Source organism: Meleagris gallopavo, chromosome 5 (genome assembly GCF_000146605.3).
Source record: "Meleagris gallopavo isolate NT-WF06-2002-E0010 breed Aviagen turkey brand Nicholas breeding stock chromosome 5, Turkey_5.1, whole genome shotgun sequence".
NCBI classification, from domain to species: Eukaryota; Metazoa; Chordata; class Aves; order Galliformes; family Phasianidae; genus Meleagris; species Meleagris gallopavo.
In genome coordinates this window covers 17,934,707-17,954,356 of record NC_015015.2, presented here as the reverse complement: position 1 = coordinate 17,954,356, position 19,650 = coordinate 17,934,707, and the positions used below count along the sequence as shown (strand labels likewise).

The window sequence follows — 19,650 nt, the reverse complement described above, 5'->3', positions numbered from 1 at the left end:
TTAACAGAAGAGCAACATATCAACAAAATCTTATTTTTTTCAGTAAGTAGTTTTCGTAGCAACTGAAATAGCTTTGCTACATCTCCATGACAACTAGGGAATGTTAATTAGGTGGTTCAAACTCCTAGAGGGTTTCCACCTGCCAGGATTACTAACACACCATAGAGTACCATAAGGAAGAAAATAACTTTTGATTCTTTGCTGCTGTTACACAGAATATTCTATCCATTCAAAATTCTATTTTAATTCAACTAAGCCAAAGGCACTAGGAAGAAGTTTTGAAAAAGCAAGGAAACTTCCACTATCTGCTTCTCTGAATTAACTTCAGAGTTACACTAATCTAGTTGGCTTTGTCTGAAGTGGTATTACAGCAGTTTTCAAGGTCTGTGAAAGTGAAGGAAGGCATCTGTTGAAAGCAATAATTTCACTTAAAAAAAAAAAACAAAACAAAACAACCACAGTACTTCTGTTGGAAACTCTTATCTCTAATACTTCACACAGTAATGCAAAGAAAATATACTATTTCAAGGTTAAGAATTCTGGATCTATCACGGTGGGTTTTTATATATGACCTCCCAACTCTAAGGGTTGAATATCAATCATAAGCTTGATGATTCAGAAGAAGATTGAACTACCTAGGAGCTCGATCACAACAAAGATTCCTTAAGCCAAAGACAAGCAATAATAAAAATAAATAAATAAATAAATGGGAAAAAAACCAACAGAACTCTGGATTCCATACCATTGCATTTCATTGCTCTCCCTAGTTTAACAAAAGAGAAATCAAACTAAATTCTGACAGATTTCTTGGTTGAACTTCAGCGAAGGAAGCAAAAGAATTTAATTTATCAAAGAAAAGGAACTGATTAAAACTGTCCAGAGTTGTTTTGTTTTGGCTCTGACTGTACTTTTGAGTAGCAAAATCCTTTACATCCAAAACAGAAGCTCACACTCCTGCCGAGGTATCAACAACCAGCTGTTAGGCTGAGCTGCAGGAAATGGGATAGCAGAATCATACAGCCATGACAGGATATAAAGCCAAAAAAAATTATTTTATTTTGTAACTTTAAAGGCTTTTTAAAGCACGTCCTCATCTATTCTCCCTATCTCCTTGATAGGTTTTTTCAGATTTAACTGGACAGCTACATACTCTTTAGTGAAGATTCCTCGAGGCCCAGAAGGCGTAACGCTGCTTGGATCAAGCCCATGCGTCTCCACAATGTTGCGAGCTGCAGGACTTAAGCGAAACCTAAGGAAGTGAGGAGAAAAAATAAACTATTTAAATAGTAAGGTTTACTTACTTCCATATATCAAGAGAAACTATAAGACGTAAGCTGTATTTCAGAAGCAATAGCTGGGGAAGAAAATAGTTCTGTTCAAAGGCTGTTATCCTAACAAATCATAATGCGGCCCTTCAACAAGCTTTAACATAAGGTTGAATTTGAAAACATGACAGTGACTTAAAAGAACCAAAATAAAGAATAGAAAACTCATCTCCACGTTTTCCTCTTTCAGCAGTTATACAGTATGCTGGAAAAGGAAGATAAGCGCAGAACCAAATACATTCTTCAAGAGCAGTTTATAACAACATAAGCAATGAGCTTCAGGAATTCAGTCAAAGGTTACACCTCTATCATTTCTCACACAGAGCACATGTCATGGTCTTGAGTTTTTCATATTCCTTTGTTATGACAATGAAAACAATTCTTTTCCAGTACCAAAAAGTACAAGAACTTAGAATGTATGAGAAAGGTAAGACAACATTCCAAAAAACAAACAAACAAAAAACAACACAGAAAGCAAGTTAAATGGAAAATGACCATCTGATCCGTAAGCATTACTGTACATCAACTGTGAACAAAACAACTTCTCCATCTAAGCTCAGAATCCATCATAAAGCAAGTATGTATCAGAATAAAAGCCCATGCATAAAATGTGTTCTAATAAAGCTGCGTTGGTTGAATTTACTTTTTGGGCTCACAAGCAGAAAAATATTCCAGGCAATTAAGTTTTATTATGTCATATACACTATAGACTCTCAAATTACAGCTTAATATCAGGTGAGAAAAGACCAAAGATTCTCCATGGTTCAGCTCTACTATTCTGAACAAATAAAAGTTCAATTTCATAATGGACATGAAAACTCACTGCAGTTTTCCAGGTTGATGTTCCACTTTAGGAGGGGCTGAAACCGAAGGACTTGCAGGAGTTGAGGTAACAGCAGCTGCAGGTGTTGCCAGAGAAGATGGATCATTAGCATCAGCTGGTATTTCAACCTGCTTCCAATCCTGTCCTTCTTCTACCAGCAGACCAATTAGGGAGCCCAAGCGTACATTTTTGCTTCCTTCTTCTACCTAAATTTAAGGCAATGAGAACATTCAGTTAAATATTGCATTGTCTAGACTCATGACTAAAAAGGGTAACTGTGAAAATTTCAGGCATATATTAATGACACTCCTTCAGGAAAATATATCCTCTTTTATTCCTACCATTAGTAACAAAGACTCACGACTGTAATTAACTACAGCTGCTATTATAAGGTAAAAGAGAAATATCAACTAATGCACCAAAGCCTCATACATCTAAAGCTAGCATTCAGAAGTCAAAGTGCAGGAGTTACACACTACAGAGTATCTCTAAGAAAAAGCTGCATTAGCTTTTTCTGGAAATGGATGTGGATCTTCTGGAAGAAAGCCTGAAAACTTTGCCAGACACTTTCAGCAATGTGCCTTGAGATAACTACAATGTATCTGGTAGTGGTAGTTTTTAAAAACAAACAAACAAACAAACAACAGAAAGCCAAAGTCCCCGAACCCTACAGCAATAATAGCATCTCTTTTCTTCTTTTTGAAGAACATAACATTTGCTTCATGCTAACGTTCACTGCTGTAGTGTATCTAGTTTAATACAAGTGGTATCAAATAACAAATCTGTCCAAAAAAGAAGTGCTAGCACTAATGTGGTAAGTAATTCACTATTTCAGAAAACATCCAAATAGAAATCATGCAGGAAGAATAGAATAGACTGGATAAGTCCAATTAGTTTTAGATGCTCCTTTTAAAGTTAAGTTATACCTGTACCACAGTCAAAATAGCTCTTCAATGCTTTAGCAAATAAAATCACAGCTACTACATTAACTTAACAATCTGAAGAAGAGCTGCACAATTGGATACTTTGATGGTCCTCACAACAGTTGCAAAAGTACAACTCTCCAGGCCCTCACAGGCATTAACATTTCCAGAGCATCAATGCCAGGTTTAAAAGCTCACCGGGACAAAAAGTAGTTCTGTATGACTTTGTATCAGCCCAAACACAGTCAATTTCCAAACAATGAGAAGACACACTCATTCTGTCTCAAAAAGCCACGCTGCATAAACATTTGCTTCAAGTAGACCTGGTGTATCTGCACTGCTGATAACTTTGTAAGAAAATGCAAATTACTATCAAACATTTGAAAAGCCTAAACTGAAACAGAAACAAAATAATGACATACCTGATAAGGTATCATATTGCTCTTAGTAGATAAAACCAAGTTTTCTAGAATCTTAAACACTAATAAATCAGAATGCTGTAAAACCATAAAGACTGTACCAGCAGATGCAAGTGGTAGGACGCTGTTGCTCAGATGCACTAACTCTGCTAACAGAATGCATCACATTTCACAAGATTACCTGCTCCTTTACCCAGAAAGACCAACACTAGATCTAAGAAGGAACAGCAAAGGCAACCTTGTCTATATTCTCATAAAACATTTCACATTTACAGCTTTGCCAGTCTACTTCTTTTCCCTCCATGAACACTAGGTAAATAATACTTTAAGAGTAATTATCATATGAAAAATAAATAATAATAATAATAAAATCAACCCTAAGACTTAGATGGATAGTTCCTGTTCTGATCTTCTGGTGCACTTTTTTTCCATTAGTATTTTGAAAAGCTTTGCCTGAGAGAAGAAATAATCCATCAAGATTTCATCACATTTTATTTTTATTGAGTTTAGTTTAAAGTATTCCAGGATAACAGAATGCCAAACAAAAAAATTGTGAACTGCTTGGACTAAGGCTGAAAGATCACAAGAAAGTCCGTTGATAAGCAGATTTGTGTAAGTGTGCATATTGACAGTATTACCACCACTCATAATCAAATAAAACAGCACTTTGAAGCAACTGCAAACATAACCTACCTAATCGAGTCACTGAAGCACAAAAACTGGGAAAAACAAAAGAAAGTAATGCTAAAAATAGAAAATACTAAAATTATACACTCTAATAATTTTGCAGCACTATCGTATTTAGCACTAAATAAGGCATTTAAAAAACCATGCTTGTCAGCATAATACTCAGACATTTGCTATGAATCTTGTATTCAGCATCAACGACAACACAAAATAGATGTCCCACAAATTCAAAATGCTTCTCATATTCACATGTAACAGTTAATAACAACTAATCCGTGTTGGGTTTGGATTTTTTTTTTTTTGCATGTCTTCGTTTCTTTACAAGGGTGTGCATGCAAAATAGAGAGCAGCTCTACTTCAATAAACGTTCTACATATGGTACTCGAATAGACCAATAAATGTTAGGATATGTTTGTGCTGTATAAATCTTTATTGCAATTTTGATAGCAGAGTGCTTTAAGGATGCTATGATAACATGCAGAAATTCAACAGGGACAGCTGATGATTCAGTAATGCTTCTCCTAGTTAGACTTTGTCTACAAGCCAGTGTGACATGAGCCTTCAAAGCTGTCACTGCTCTTCATATTGAGCCTATTGCACTTCTTCTCATATTCACTGCTCTTTAAGATAAATAGCTAGGTGAAAACTCCAGCTTCCGTATTTTCCAAAAATGTGTCCAGCCCAGATAACTGCAGAGTGTGTGTTTTTAACAGTATGTGTTTAAAGATACTTTAGAAGCATAAAAACAAATCTATACAGCTTTGCAGCTCAGAACTGGAAGAGACTGGAAAAAATCTTATTATATTGGTTAACTTTTTACCTCCCGGATTTTTTAATCATGTCCTCTGAGTTTTCAAAATTCGTAACACGAGAAAACTCCTTTACATAGACCTCAATGAATCTTGGAGCCTATCATATAGAAAGACTGGGAAAAAAAAAGTCACTTTGGAACATTTCTATTACTCTGTGTGTGTCCACAACCAAGGAGGTTCTAGAAGAAACCTAATTTTGCTGACAAATAAACAAAGCACAAATGAGGCATGACAAGGTGAAACAGTTGGAGGAGACAACTTTAATTGTACAGAGGAGTAATCTCTGAGCTGGTGCCACTGCAGCACAGTGGCAAGCAAAGTGGATGAACCTTATGCTGGTTCACTTTACAGTGGAAGTTTTATACAAAGTACTTTCAGTTCATAGCAGATCTCACTCAGGTCATGACTGAGAAAATGGTAATGGATATTAAATACAATTCTTTAAAAAAATTATTCATCCTCCGTTTTCAGTCCAAATTTACCTATTTTAGGCAAAAAGTCAGTGGTAATTTAAGAATTAATTCTGCTGAAAGAATAATCACTTCTCTGAAATTACCCTTCTAAAATTTTCATCCACTCATTTAAGTTTTTATGGCATGTTACACTGAACAAGATGTGATCATTAAAAGACAGATTAAGAGAGACAAAGAATATATGCAGATACAGCTATTCTATTCTTACTCTTCTTTTTCTAAAACTATAGATATTTGCAGCATACAGTCATGAAAAGCAAAAGCACTGGAGAAGCTTGAATTAATTTAATCTAATGATTAATCTTTAAAGGTGAAAAACAATGTTAGCTTCCCTTTATTTACTCAGTTTTCTGTAATGAACTCAAATCAAGATGGTGTTGAATTGTAGCTGGCATGAAACAACATAAAACTTCTGCCTTGTTTAAGGATATGAGCAAACTTCAGCTAGCTTGATAACTCAGACGTACCAGACACTTTTAATTTCCCATTAACTACATCACATCTTAAACTTTTAAGATGGTCTTTGAAAGGACAGTCTTCTTCATATGAAACCATATTTGATTCTTGTACTAACATTGTTATACCTTTCAGACGTTATTCATTCCCCATTCCAGTCACTATCAGGATTTGAAAATCTCTTAAGAAAACACTAACAAAACTGGATATGCAGCTTATGAACCAGCGTCCCTTTAAACAGATGCTACAGAACAAAATAACAGTTTTTTTCTTCCACTAGGAATGCAAATAAATGCATTGAGAGAAATGATAACATCCTACTCAAACAGACAGAATCCCTACCAGTATTTTTGCCAATATGCCATCGTCACTTGATTCCATGGTAACCACTGCTTTGTCTGTTTCAATTTCACACAGTGCATCTCCAGCATTCACCATTTCACCTGCAAAATATAACAGAACTTAATGCATGATCTAAATTTCCTTTTATATCTCTTTAACCATTGAAGAGAGACATTTAAGCATACAATACACCCCTCTTACATTCTTAAACATATTCTACAGTTAGTAGATTCGCTGTCATGATCTATCATATTGCATTGTTCATTCTCATATACAAACACTAAGATTCGGAGACGGGAATAAAAACATCAGCACATTACCATAGCAATGTTTATAGTAGGTGTTCCAAGACAAAGCACACACACACAATGAAAGTTGTCTGTACAAAACCACTGGTAAGTGGCAGTGTCGCAAATGCAATTCTCAACCCTCTCTATTTATTGCTAGTCAGCAGTCTAAGAAAGATACTTAAAGCTGTTGAGACAGTGGTCATAGGCAGCAACGCCTGTAACTAAGTATCGTAGTTTCATATCTTGCACCTACACTATCAAAGCTTTTCAAACAGAAGTATGAAGAGCTTCAATCTCTTTGGAAAGCGTATCAGCAAGCTTGCTTTCTCAATCTCTTCTACAGTCAAAAAAAAAAAAAAAAGATCTTTTAGAAATATACTTACTTTGTGAAATACAAATACGCACAAATGTTAAAAATTCCTTTTAATCCTTACTTACAGGAATGTAAGTAGAATAATTATGAAGGATGCTCCTCCTCTGCTTTTCAAGAATACCCATATCTGCTGACACGCAAAAGAAGTTACTATGTCTGAATTCCTCCAGCAAATCAATACTGACCATGTGGCCTATCTTAAAAACAAAACTACATAGAAGAAGTTTAAGGTAATTGAATGCTTTGGTCTCCAACAAAACAGGGCACTTTTCCTTATAGCGTACCGAAAAATGGGGAGAATACACAGAAGTCTAACAAAAGATTACATTTCTTTTAACATAAAATATGATTTTAGTATCTCCTCAGTAACAGAAATGCCACACCTATACTATCTAAACATTTAATTTCTGCTGTCACTTTGATGTTAGGCATCAGAAAATTCTTGTGCAGGTTGTAACCTACATTTTAAAGTTTATCATACAATTTAATAAATATCTCCATTCAGGTATGACTGTCTGAATTAGAATAAAAGAAAAATTAAGTATTTATTATCTTTGTGATCTCCGCAGTAAAAAGCAACAGAGACATTCAAACCTCAATTAATCACATAGTTTTAGAATTCATAAACAATCTCATTATGGAACTTGGCAGGGGAGGTCACAAAGTAGCACCTATTATTTAATTTAATAATCTAATTGCTGCACTGCACTTTGCAATAACTAGAGCATAAACAGTCTACAACAGGAAGCCAAATTTCCAGGCTTTATCCCTTTGGATTATTAATTCAAGTGCCCTGTCAGACCATTAGGTAAGTACCTGAGAGCTGTCAAGAAATCAAATCATTGAGCAAATTCCATAACCTATATAGCTGAGATAAGAAAGGAGCGTAACACCCTATCTGCTTCTCTTCTTGCAACCTGCAATCAGTCTGAAAATGTTCTACACCATTGAGAAGATCTCTCACTACTGCAGATTGCTCAGCACCAACTCTACCAGCATCAATTAGCTAAAACAAATACCACACGTTTCTCCCTGAGAATATAACTCATAACTCAGGTACGTGGAGAAAGCTGAGGACTCTTACACAAGGAAGGCAAGAGGAAAAGTCTTCAAGGAAATGGGTAAACCACTTTTCCACTTGTTTGGGTTTGTTTTCTTTTCCCCGTTCCCAATAAGCACTGCAGCCAAGAAGCAGCCACAGATTTGGAAGGCAATTGATCAAATGCAATTTTAATCAAGAATACTTCATAGCTGGCTTCAAAATCTCATGGGTTTCAGTGATTCACTGTAATAGAAAGGATCGTAGTTATTTTCAGTAGAGAGTGCAAAATGTGATAGCTCCAAAACAGGGCCCACTTTGATGTCAATTATAGATCAGCTTTCCCAGTAGAGATGATTGGGATGAACAGCTTTGCAAATCGTATCTTTGTTTTCATGTTTTTGAATGAGAAAGCAGATTTTGCAAAAGGAGTTGCCTTAACGGTAGCTACCTCTCTGAGATTATATACAATACACTTAACAATTCTTTTTATTTTCACATTTAAAAGAAAAAACTTAAATCAGTCATTTCTTGTAGCTAGACTGAATGATTAGCATTTCTACTGAAACTGACTTCCCCTCTAGGAAATCCCTTCCAACTGACATTCAATAGCCTGAATTCTCTATTCAATTACTAGCAGACAAGTATCCAAATCACAAGATACAAACTGCATTCTTTGAAGTGCTCTTTGCAAATTAAATCAAAGTTGACTGAGCACAGAAGTCCCTGGAGGTGATTTCTCAGAAGAAGACCAAGTTACTCTGCATGGGGAAACTGCTAGCGCTGTTGCTGTTCTTTTTCCTACCCAGAGTAATTAGGGGGTTTTCATCTCCAGGGCTGTTAATCTATCATCTTTCATCGACATCAAATTCATACATAATAAATAAAATTTTAGATACACAGTTTTTAAGCGAAGGACTTTATTACCCATCGGACGTTATATGAAACTGCATGAACAATGAGAAGAAAATAGTAAAGCTGTCAATTAAGTTCAGTATTTTTCTTTCTGCCCTACTGAAATCATTTGCTCATACCATGAAACTGTTAAATGAAACATTTGATTCTTAAACAAAGAGCAAAAAAATAATTCAACTAGTATTCTACTGGCCCCTGCTGGGTAAGCTGGGAAATACACTTCACATGCAATCACCTCACTTCTGTCAACCGCTTTTAAATGTTGGTTTTTTATATCATGTTATCAACCATTTCTATTCAATAATGCTGCTACACATGGATGGTCAACTCACTGGAGAATCACACTGCTCATCACCTCTTGCAGACAGAAGCATTAAAGTACTGTGGTTTTCCTCTTAACTTTGTTTTTTAATGTCATGATTATGCTCCTTTTCCAGACTGCCAAAAGTTCAGCAGCACATCAGTGCCAATAAATCTTAAATAGATCTTAACGAGATGATATCCTTTACTTAATTTTGGTCTTGCTTCTAAATAGCAAGTAGAGCAATGACAATCCTAAAATAGCTAATCACAAAGTCAAACCAAAAATCAAGATATCATTTTAATTAAAATACTTTTTTTCCTCTTGTGTTGGGGTTGGCACGTAGTGGGAAACCTGTGGAAAAATCACTGTCTGGCTGCTGAATCCTAACATAAATTTATGAGGAAAACCAATTCATTCATTTATCTATCTATCTATCTATACACACACACACACACACACACACATATTTTTTTTTACCATGGACAAACTGTCATATTTTTCCTAGTTTGTTTTGCGGAAACTCCTACTAGAAGAGTTCATATCCATTACAAGAGGACCTCTGAGCTATGGATTTGCCATCTTTTCACATCCCAAAATATTCAAAACAGATACAAGTAAAGTACTTTGGTAATTCAGTGACAAAGCCTTACCCACACTTTGAAGAAAAAACTCATTTATCCAGGTAGAACAATCAAAATGCAGATTTAGATCAACAAATCACAACTGATATATAGAAGGCAAGTCCTAAGGAACAACTATAAAAATACCACATTCTTTAACTATTTTATCACCCACCAGAATAACAAAACAGTGATCCCTCCCCAGACTAAGAGACTCTCATACCTCTAAAGCTACTGTTAATCACAACAACACTGGGAATTAAGAACAAACAAACAAGCCACAAACAAATACTCGCACCCTTGAACAACCTAATAGAAAATGTTCAAAATGTGGTCAAAGCAACCTTATGGAATACAACTAAAGAAAAAGTATTTAAAGCCAACAATTGTAAAGTGAGGTATTGTTCAAAAAGAAAGCACAGACACACCAAACATTTTGCTTCAAAATACTAAGACACAACTTGAAACAAAGATCTTATTCTTACAGAACACAAAGCTGAAGAATTGCAACTGAGGACATAGAAAATGGTGTCTCACCTTCCTTCTTTAACCATTTCACAATGTTTCCTTCTTCCATTGTAGGAGAAAGTGCAGGCATTAAAACTTTAATTGCAGGTGTACCTGTAAAATAAGAACATTGTAATCTAGACTTAATACCTTTCAAGCACAAATGAGGCTAAAAGCCCACGAACCTGAAAGACAGCCGAACTGAACTTAATCATTAAGACAAAGCTCTTTTTCCAAAGCTTATATGTAAGCAAATACTTTAAACGCACTCCCAAGAACACCAAAGAAAACAAAATAAACTACAGAATCTGTTACACAGAGAAGAGCCAACCTGGGAATGAAACCATACAAAGTGTTAAGCAAACTGAGTTTTGTCTTTAGTAAAAATGATGTGGACACTGAATGACCGATAAAGAAGCACATCTGCTTAAGCTTTGAAGCAATTAGTTTTTAATGTAAGCTTCCCCCTCACAACTAAGACAATGCATTATGAAAAATACACAAACTAGTATTTCAAATTTCAGTACAACCTGCTAAAGAATGCTGTGGTGAATTGAAGTGAAGCAGTTATAGAACTTTTGCCCAACAGAACTGTAAATAGAAGGAAATTTAAAGCTTGTTTAAAGCTCAAATTACACACTTTATCAAGCATAGATTGAAAAAGCAACCATAAAATACTAACATCCACTAGAAGAATAAGCAGCTATCATAAAGCTGTGAGTCTTTCTTCTTCCCCACTGAAATGCCACAAAATTCATAAGCTGAGGCACCTAATGTCTCCTGCCTCTTGAGTATCAGATGCATACATACTAAGTCAAAGCCTATTTTCATTATTTTTGTGTTTCCACATGTGGTCCTGCATGTTCTTCCTTCTGCTGCTGTGGGAGCTCCTTTGAGCAAGACCTTGGCTAAAATACCACACTACAGCCTTTTATTCACTCCAGGACATGCGGGCAAATGGAACAACTCTCGAAGACAAGTGACCAGGAAATGGTGTCTGAAAGTAAGGCCTGTCAGATATATGTAGCCCAAAGAAGAGAAAAGCAATGTGCACACATGTATTCATTTCATAAGAGAGGCCAATCTTCTACACCACAAGAAATGGGATAGCTCCCTGCTGATGAATCCTGATGTATGCTCCATCCAGAAATTCCTCAGTGTTATTTATTGGTTTTTCTTCTAAGTTACGCAGCAAAATCACAAATGCATGAGTACAGTCTCAAGCAACTTCTGGTCAGTCTCAGAGTACTCATCTATCCTCAGACTTCTTAAGCATGAAGACAGAGTGGTGGAACTGTAAGGAACATACCCAGCTAACTGATAGATTAACTCCTGACACACAAACAGAGGCTAAGATACTTATAATTAGGACCCCTGCTTTAATGCTGAACTGCAACGTTAAAAGTGTGCCAAGACAAAGCACAAAACCTCATCCTCCTGAAGTTCAAAAGTTGAAGAAATCACAGTCCTGATTTGCAGAACCATAAGTGTCGATGATTTTTTCTCAAAACCACCACATACACTCCGTGCTCCTCTTCTTTAATGCAGGTTGTAGAACTTTTTCCAGATGAAAGATTGAAGCATACTTTTTATACTAATAAAGCTCCCGTAATCCTAGTACTCCAGAAAATGATGATCCACCTCCTCCACCAATAAACTGTTCCAGTGTTTATTTACCCTTTTTGTGAAGAAATCCTATCTACTTCCTATCTGGATACTTCTCCTATGAGGAAAGGTGGAGGGAAGTGGGCTTGTTTAGCCTGGAAAAGAGAAGGCTCTGGGGAGAGACTTTATTGTGGCCTTCTGATATTTGAAGGGAGCTTATAAACAAGAGAATGACTGCTTATGAGAGTGGATAGCAACAGGACAAGGGGGAATGGCTTTAAACTGAGACAGTGGAGGTTTAGGTTGGATATCAGGAGGAAGTTTTTCACGCAGAGGGTGGTCACACACTGGAACAGGTTGCCCAAGGAGGCTGTGGGTGCCCCATCTTTGGAGGCATTCAAGGCCAGGCTGGATGAGGCTCTGGGCAGCCTGGTCTGGTGTTGGCGACCCTGCACATAGCACGGGGTTGAAACTGGATGGTCATTGTGGTCCTTTTCAACCTAGCCCATTCTATGATACTCTGCAGTCTGAAATTGCCTAACTTCAAATTTCACTGATTGTATCTTAGGCATCTGGTAAAAAGCTTGAAAGATGTCTCATCACAGAGATGTTTCAAACGGATAAGTGTCTATATACATGGACCAGCAAATTCTTGGCCTTCTCTTGCCATGACGCTGCCACCTCCTAGATGCAGCTGACCAGCAGCTCACTGCAACATGCAGTCAGCTGAATCAGCTCAGTGTCCCCATACACAGAGCCAAGAGGCATTGCACACTGCCCAGTTGTATGTCACATAAGTGGGATTCTTTGGAACACAGAGCCCCACGAGGCAGCACATTCCTTGGCCACACAGCATGCCGCCTCCCCCACCATTCGATTCAAGGCACCAGAGGAGCATTCTGACATACAGCTTGTAATAAATGGATATAATCATTCTGAACTTATAAGGATAGTTAAAAGACCAACCAAATACAGCTCTTTAAGTACTATTTTGTGTAGTTTTCCAGTATCTGATCAATTTAAGGCCCATTTCTGAATTATTTATCTGAATCTGTATTCAATTAAACCACAAAAATAGACACACGAGAGGAACGTTGTATAAAAAGGCAAGAATCAATTCTGCTTCATATTTCCTTTTCTTTGTATCCAGTCAGCAGCATTAAGGTTTATCATAACTAGGAAGCAGCAATACACCTCTCTCACATCTTGTCGTTCTTAGAGTAAGCAGAACAGCTTAAAAAACTTAGCAGGTATCCCATTTTTTTTTTCCATTATTGAGAATAAAAAGAACAATGAAATAAACTTGGAGTTTTAAGACAAGAAGCCAGAACAAAAATGTTTCTCATCATTTCTTCTGTGTTCTAAGAATTACCCTGGTTAAGATCTCAGAGAAGATAAAGATAGAAGGGAAACTTCAATTAATACACAATGTTTTAAGGGAATTAAAATTATCTACCTTTCTTCTTTAATTAATTAATATTAACATGTCCAATAAATCTGCCTTTGTCTCTCTCATTGCTACAGGACTATGAAAGAACTAATTATTACACTCGTAAAAAGTATTAAACTGTAAATATTTCAGAGGTTGGGTAGAGTTAAAGAAATAACATGGTTTTCTCATTATTTCTGGATACAAAGCTTTTTTAATGCAAATTTTAAACACTGCAGCAACTATCTCATAACCTCAGCAAGCATTAATGACATGGCCATTTTATAATGCACCAAGAGCAGAAGGTGAGCTATTTATTTCCCACAGACCCCAGGACATCATCACAATTAGGGTCATGCTGCCCACAACACTTCAGCTGTAGAAATGAGCCCAGGGTGTGTATATATATATAGTTATGCATATATGATTTGTGTTTCCAGAAGAATGCATGAAGAAATATGCATACTTGTTTCAACTTTCTATTCCCAAGCTAATTTCCTTTTACAAATCAGCCCTAGAAATTGATCTGCTCTTTCCATTATACATAAATGCTTGTCAGTTTACTACTATTCATTACTATAACATTTAAAAATGTATCCAAACAATGTTGTGGGTAACAGTGGCACTCTTTAACTGAATTACCTTTTTTTTTTTTTTTTTTTTTTAAAGGTTTTTTTTTACCTTTTTTTTTTGTTACCTAAACTCTTACCCCGTTAAGTTTCTTTTTTGCAATCTCCCGTCTTGGTTCAATACACAAAAAAAGAAATAAACGACATTAAGAATGTATGCTATCCTCTGAATGCCTGTGTTCATACTGTGTCTAGTTTTTTCAAATACTGCAGGTTAAAACATGAGTTTACAATTTCCTTTATGCTCTGTACATCCACTGAAACATATTTATGGATTACGGCCAATAGAAAATACATTACTTGAAAATGTATACAACATAAATAAATGCTCTGTTTCATTTTCCTAGCTTGACAAGTCAACTTTGACAACCAAATAAACAAAAAAAAAAATCAAAAACAATTCTGAAGTCATATCCCACAAAACTCTAAGATGACCTACAACTGGTAAGCGTGCTTCAAGGAAAAAGAAAGCATTCCATATTTCTAATGAGATTTAAAAAGCATTTTAAAACATGATGGATGGCTCATATGCTTCAATTTAGTAATGAGTTACCTGACCCGTTCCCCAGAATATGCTCCATCCCACGGCATAAATACAAAACTGAGTAACAAATCTGGAGTACTTTAACATTGTCCCTGTCACATAACAAGCAGCTTTTGCAAACCATACAGTCTCTTCCAATGAAGTTAGAAGACAAGACTCAGTAGCAAGCATATGTGACGCATTAAAAAAATAAACAGGAGACAAAGCAGAAGAAAGAAGCCAAAAATGAAGGCGCACATTAAATCTGAAAATTGGAAACTCATTTTCTGTATTACTGTGCCCCACTGCAATAATGGTAATTGCAACTGAGAAGCAGCACTCAAACTTATTGTAGAAGGTATACGACTGCTTCTAATCAACAGAAACAAATACATACATCCCACCATCACAATTCTGCAAACCTATTTAGAAACCATAAGAAGAAAATTTAAGTTTGTGAAAACTAATGCTGTGCTCCACTTTCTCTGAAGGCAGCAAAGCCCTGCAAGTTGCAGGTGACAAAGCTGATTACTTCTTGGGAGGCAGCTGACATTTTACTTCAAAACATAGACTATTACATTTATATGGAATTATGCAATGATTTCATTCTGAAAATAAACACCTGGCTGTAACATTCTGCAGCTTGTCCCTCCAGACTTAAAATGTACTTTTAAGTCTAGAAGACTGCTGATGTCACAGATGTTTTCTGTTAGACAGCTCACCTGAAAGTTTGACATGCCGCTTAAATTAGAAAACAATTGCCATATGGAAACATCTTGATCCTCAAATGCACTCCAACAATAAAGAATTTAACAGACACATCATTGATCGCAATTTAAAAAGAAAACATGAGCTTACTTGCTGATTAGCTGCCAAGGTATACAACATAAAGCAATTAACTATTTAAAAAACATTACAAACTTCTGATTACCTGCACCAAAGCTCAGAAAAATATGTACAAAACCTAAAAAAGCAAAGAACTGAAAAGATTTTTTATCTATACACTGGACAACTCTATGTATACTTGTATAAAGATCTGTAACAGGGAAGAGGTATTGTGGTAAACAAGCAGTTTATAAAAGTTGCAGTGGTTTCTCACTCCAGCACACTACTCATTGATCTTTCACTTTTTTATGTGTATGATAAAAAGGTCAATACTATTACCAGAGCAAAATGCTGTCCTCATCTAATCACGTTGTCACTGCAGACAAATGTGTCGGCCATGGTCTATCCAACAGCAAACCGTTTCCCTTCTCTCCCTCCATTCCATTTTATTTATTTTTAAACTCACATTGCCAGTGAAACTTAAGGTCGGTTGCTAGGTTGCTTCTGCTGGCCTATCAAGTAAAAAAGACATTCTAGTTGCTTTCTGATGTTTGGACGGCAGATATGGTCAACAAGTTCATTGAAAAAACTTCCCACAGAACATATTCACTAACAGTATTTTGGTGTCTTAAAGAAATCTCACAACTATGAAATCAAAGTGCTTTTTATGAGAAATCACTGCTTCTTTCATCTACAATGTATCACAGATACAGAATCACAGAGGCTGGAAAAGACCTGAGATCATCTAATCCAACCCTCACAGCAGTTTTGCAAGGCAGTGAATCAATTACATTTCAAATTGTGCTAATTTTAGGAAAACTTATTAGCTTAGCCTTTCATGACTGGCTCTTGTTCTACGTTAACTTTAATATCAATCCATGAGATGCGTGAAAGCAGCTGTTCAGCCTTCTGACCCACTTACTCGTACTACCAACAGTGCTAATATTTATGATGCTGTTCAGTTATCCAGATTAGAGAATGGGTTTTGCTGGTAGTTAATCTCATCACAAGAAATACGATTTCATTCATGATAGCTCCCTGACCTGACTCATCACACAGCAATATAAATAACACTGACACTCAAAACACCCTGCAGAAAGCAGGACAGGACTTAATCCAGACTAAAGGAACTGCTAACTACAAATACAGTACTTATGGCAAAGGAAAGGAAAAAGGAGGTGCACCTAAACTCCATTTTCTCCACTCCTTCCTCACCCCCAGCCTCACTAAACAATCCAATCCTTGTGTGTTCACTTAAGGCACATGCATACAGAGACATCTTTGTTCACAGCCAGGTTCTGAAGTGCTGCAATTAAGGCTTGCTCTTCCACAGATACACAAGAACAGCAGCTACAAGAATGCTTACCCTTCAAAGCTATTTTAGTCACTTTCTGGTTAGTGATCAGGCATCCAAACAGGATACAGGTTAATTGCACTGTACAGTCCTTATAAGCACTCTGGAAACTAAATATTGTTGATCTTTCATTACAGTGAGTAAAGAGTTCAGACAATTCACACAATCTATTAAAGACAAGTGAGGTTCCCTCACTTAAGAGAGTTTAGAACACATGAAACTTCTCAGCTCTCATCACTATCCGCTAATTTTACTGCCATCAACTTTGTGTTGTCACAAACCAATTATCTGAGTTATAAAAGGCTTAGAAAACAACAATTTTTTTTTCACGTAAGCAGTAGCTTCTATTTTAAAGATAATTTTCTATGTGGCACTTTGATTTCATAGTTGTGAGACTTCTTTAAGACACCAGAATACTGTTAGTGAATGTGTTCTGCGGGAAGTTTTTTCAATGAACTTGTTGACCATATCTACCGTCCAAACATCAGAAAGCAACTAGAATGTCTTTTTTTTCTCCCTTCTATGAAGAAAGTCCATCAGCACCTTGTCTCCTCAGTTTACTGTACAGCTCCACAACGTTACTAGAATGTCAATTACCTGCTGAAACTTCAGTGTAACATATACCGATTTGCAACTACAATTAAGCAGATCTACACCCTGGTGCTTTGACTACCTATAGATACAGCTGGAATTTCGCATATCCCCGTTTCTGGAGATGCACAATGCAATCAAGGAGATAAAACAGAGCAATGCAGTTCAAACCACTGAAAGTTTTCCCCCAGTAATACATCCATTTGTATTTCACTGCTTATCTCATACAAATATTTACATTCTGGTTATTCCTTCTGTTACACAGCCAATACATTTCAATTGAATTGTTTGACAATTTATTACATCTTTAACTCTCACTCCTCTGAATTCTCTCCCATCAGCCTGTACCCCCTTCCTGATGTACAGCATTCAAAACTACAGCAAAACTTTGACTGAGGTATTATCGGTACAAAGTAGAGTGGCAGAAGAATTACCACATGCCCTCCAGATGACACTCCTGGCTCATCAACCTAGTATAACTTTTGCAGCGTGATGATGATTCACTCATATTCTGTTTGCAAAAGCCTTGACTTCTTAATGCAGGATTATGACCTAGAAAACTACCACGTCCCATCACATACTAGGCGTTTATTCTTACTGTTATGCACATAACTCGCTGCAATTAGTTTGAAGTCTAATCATGTCCTCAAGTCGTATTTGGATTGACAAACGTTTTTCAGACCTCTAACAAAAACAGCATTTAAAACTCAGCATCAGGCACAAGTCCTGAAAGGGACCTGAAAGATCTCAGATAAATATCCTTCCAGTTAGGACAGCCAACTGTAATAACTCCTCATCTTGCTTTACAGTTTGAACAACCCTATACAAACTCCTTGAGATCATGTTTCCTTTATAGGAAAAAAACACTGGAAAAAATAGAAACCACAAACATATGATAGCATGCCAAAGCCTTACAAAATCAATCTACAATACAGATAGCATGGTTACACCTTACAAAAGCAAATCTGAGTGCCTGATGAAACAAAGTTTTCCTAAGCCTTGTCAGTATTTCATAATTTGTTCAGCTGGTTGCTCAACTGTAGGATCTGAAAACAAACAAACAAAAAGTTCAGGAAGATACTTTTATACAGTTTTTTTTTGTTTGTTTTTTGTTTTTAAATACAAATCAGGAAGATAATGAAGACAACTTTCTGTCTTCCCTCCATCTCATCTATTCTGTGTAATGCAGCTGACAGCTCCAATACTAACTTGTGTGAATGACACCTAGCTTGTCTGAAGTTATTCTCTGAATAACTTGTGTCCTTCACCTAGCTTAGCTTTTGTCACCATGTCTGTGCATTTATTTAGCTTTCAGTGAAAGCTCAACCAAAAACCAGCAGCAATACATACTTGGATGTTGCTGTATTCTGTTGCCTAACAGACTAGGCCTTATTTCTCATACTAATTTACAGATTATTACTTCAATACTCCTGCAAGATTACAGTTGCATCATTTTATGCCTTGATTTTTTCATTTTTGTCCCTACACGCTCACTCCTGGTAATTTCATTTGAATTGCGCTATATGCTTTCTTGCTTCTCCTTTCAAATGCATTGATGAGTTTTCTTGGAAAGTGACCTTTGTTTTCCCTCCTTATCTGACACACTGCCCTCCTTTTTTCAAATGCTCATACATTTATATGCTACATACACATTTACATTTTAACTTCTGGATGCTATGGGTGTTAACATTCCATCCCAGATATCACACATGCACAAAAAAAACCATATCTGGACTCCTAAAGGAGTATGAAAACATTATCTAGAATAATACATACACTTGCAGTCTGCTGAATGTGAATGAGCAGAATTATTTCAAAATAAATTGAAGAACTGAAGGTGTGTTCTTTAGAATGTGACACCAAACTAACAGAGAAGCTCAGCACAGCAGCCCTCACCTGGCTGAGAAGCCAGGAAGCTACCTTTGAAATTAAGCAGAGCATTTCAATGCTACACCTTAAGTTTGGCCCTTTAACTTACAGAAAATGTTTGAACTTCTTTAGAGACCCAACCTCACAACTTAGGGAGCGGGAGAAATGAACGCGTAAGAACGATTAGTAATAAAACTGAAGAGAAATAATTCCAAGAGATGAACCCGACAGACTAAAAGAATTAACATTTGACGAACAACCAGCTTTAGGCCAAATACAGGAGCAAGACTGCCAAAAAGCACTCGTGCTTTGGACCTGCGGAGACCAAGGCAGCAGCGCCCAGGCGGGAAGACCCACCTCCACGGCCTGCCGTTCAAAGTGCCGCAGGACAGAACAGCTCCTTTCGTCCTGCATTCACCTCCCGGGCCTCGCAGTCCCACAAGGTAACACGGCTCCGGCCCACCGAGGCTCTCCGCTACCCACACAGCGGCAGGCCGGCCGCAGCCCAGCACTCACC

The 19,650-nt window shown here is 36.7% G+C and overlaps 1 protein-coding gene across 1 annotated transcript in view; it reads right to left on the bottom strand.

Annotated features, from left to right (window-relative positions):
• PDHX (pyruvate dehydrogenase complex component X) overlaps window positions 1-15,231 on the bottom strand; it is a 36,701-nt gene extending 21,470 nt beyond the window's left edge. The window contains exons 1-5 of the mRNA XM_031553378.1: window positions 15,217-15,231; window positions 10,339-10,477; window positions 6,261-6,361; window positions 2,149-2,354; window positions 1,151-1,249 (exon numbers count right to left, since the gene is read on the bottom strand). Coding sequence (XP_031409238.1) covers window positions 1,151-1,249; window positions 2,149-2,354; window positions 6,261-6,361; window positions 10,339-10,477; window positions 15,217-15,231 — 560 coding nt within the window. The remainder of the gene's footprint in view (window positions 1-1,150; window positions 1,250-2,148; window positions 2,355-6,260; window positions 6,362-10,338; window positions 10,478-15,216) is intronic.
• Window positions 15,232-19,650: the final 4,419 nt, after the last annotated feature.